Raw genomic sequence first — 1,199 nt, 5'->3', positions numbered from 1 at the left:
CCTGGAGGAGAAGAAACACCTGAGGTGTTACCAAGCATTCAAGGATCCTGGTTCTTTGCTGGCATCTTACTTCCCTGGAAAGTGTTTGCTTTTTACCTGACTCTAACCGTTTCCCTTGTGCCTGGTACCACTGCTGATACCTGGCAGATAATGGTATTTGAAGAGTGAAGTCTCTGTCGACCCCACCAATGCCCTTGGACTAGTTCATCGGACTCAAATGGATGCGTGATTTCCCTTGATTTTCTGTTGACACCTTTTTCCAGAAGGTTGCTTCCAAAGTGTATCCTCCCTTTGGTCCGGAAGTTCTGTGGCTGCCCTGTGCTACTGGGGTCTACGTTTTCCAGTTGGGAGGGGACTATAGGGAGAGAGGGAGGGGTTGCTGTAAGAAGAAGAAGAAAAAAAGAGCTAGATAAAGGAGGGGACATTCCTCCCACTCCTGCCCGTCCCCTTACCCGACTTCTTTCCGGACCCCGATTTCTGCATCACGGTGTCCAAGATCATTTTGACCCTGTCGGCCCCGGCACCCCCCCGCCGCACCCCAGCCCCGAGCATGGGGACGGCGCTTCTCCAGCGCGGGGGCTGCTTTCTCCTGTGCCTCTCGCTGCTGCTCCTGGGCTGCTGGGCGGAGCTGGGCAGCGGGCTGGAGTTCCCGGGTGCTGAGGGCCAGTGGACGCGCTTCCCCAAGTGGAACGCCTGCTGCGAGAGCGAGATGAGCTTCCAGCTGAAGACGCGCAGCGCCCGGGGCCTCGTGCTCTACTTCGACGACGAGGGCTTCTGCGACTTCCTGGAGCTCATCCTGACGCGCGGCGGCCGCCTGCAGCTCAGCTTCTCCATCTTCTGCGCCGAGCCCGCCACGCTCCTGACGGACACGCCGGTCAACGACGGCGCGTGGCACAACGTGCGGATCCGCCGGCAGTTCCGCAACACCACGCTCTTCATCGACCAGGTGGAGGCCAAGTGGGTGGAGGTCAAGTCCAAGCGCCGGGACATGACGGTGTTCAGCGGCCTCTTCGTCGGGGGGCTTCCCCCGGAACTGCGCGCCGCGGCTCTCAAGCTCACGCTGGCCTCCGTGCGGGAGCGAGAGCCCTTCAAAGGCTGGATCCGCGACGTGCGGGTCAACTCCTCTCTGGCCCTGCCCGTGGACAGCGGCGAGGTCAAGCTGGACGACGAGCCGCCCAACAGCGGCGGTGGGAGGCCGT

At 61.2% G+C, this 1,199-nt stretch overlaps 1 protein-coding gene across 2 annotated transcripts in view; it reads left to right on the top strand.

Moving 5' to 3' along the window:
- Window positions 1–468: 468 nt before the first annotated feature.
- NRXN1 (neurexin 1) overlaps window positions 469–1,199 on the top strand; it is a 1,228,156-nt gene continuing 1,227,425 nt past the window's right edge. For both annotated transcript variants that reach the window (XM_010855914.1, XM_010855913.1), the window contains exon 1: window positions 469–1,194. In XM_010855914.1, coding sequence (XP_010854216.1) covers window positions 551–1,194 — 644 coding nt within the window. In that variant the 5' untranslated portion in view covers window positions 469–550. The remainder of the gene's footprint in view (window positions 1,195–1,199) is intronic.

Source organism: Bison bison, unplaced genomic scaffold, assembly GCF_000754665.1.
Source record: "Bison bison bison isolate TAMUID 2011002044 unplaced genomic scaffold, Bison_UMD1.0 scf7180017864370, whole genome shotgun sequence".
Taxonomy (NCBI): Eukaryota; Metazoa; Chordata; class Mammalia; order Artiodactyla; family Bovidae; genus Bison; species Bison bison.
Note: the sequence above shows the minus strand (reverse complement) of the source record. Positions and strands in the feature narration are given on the sequence as shown.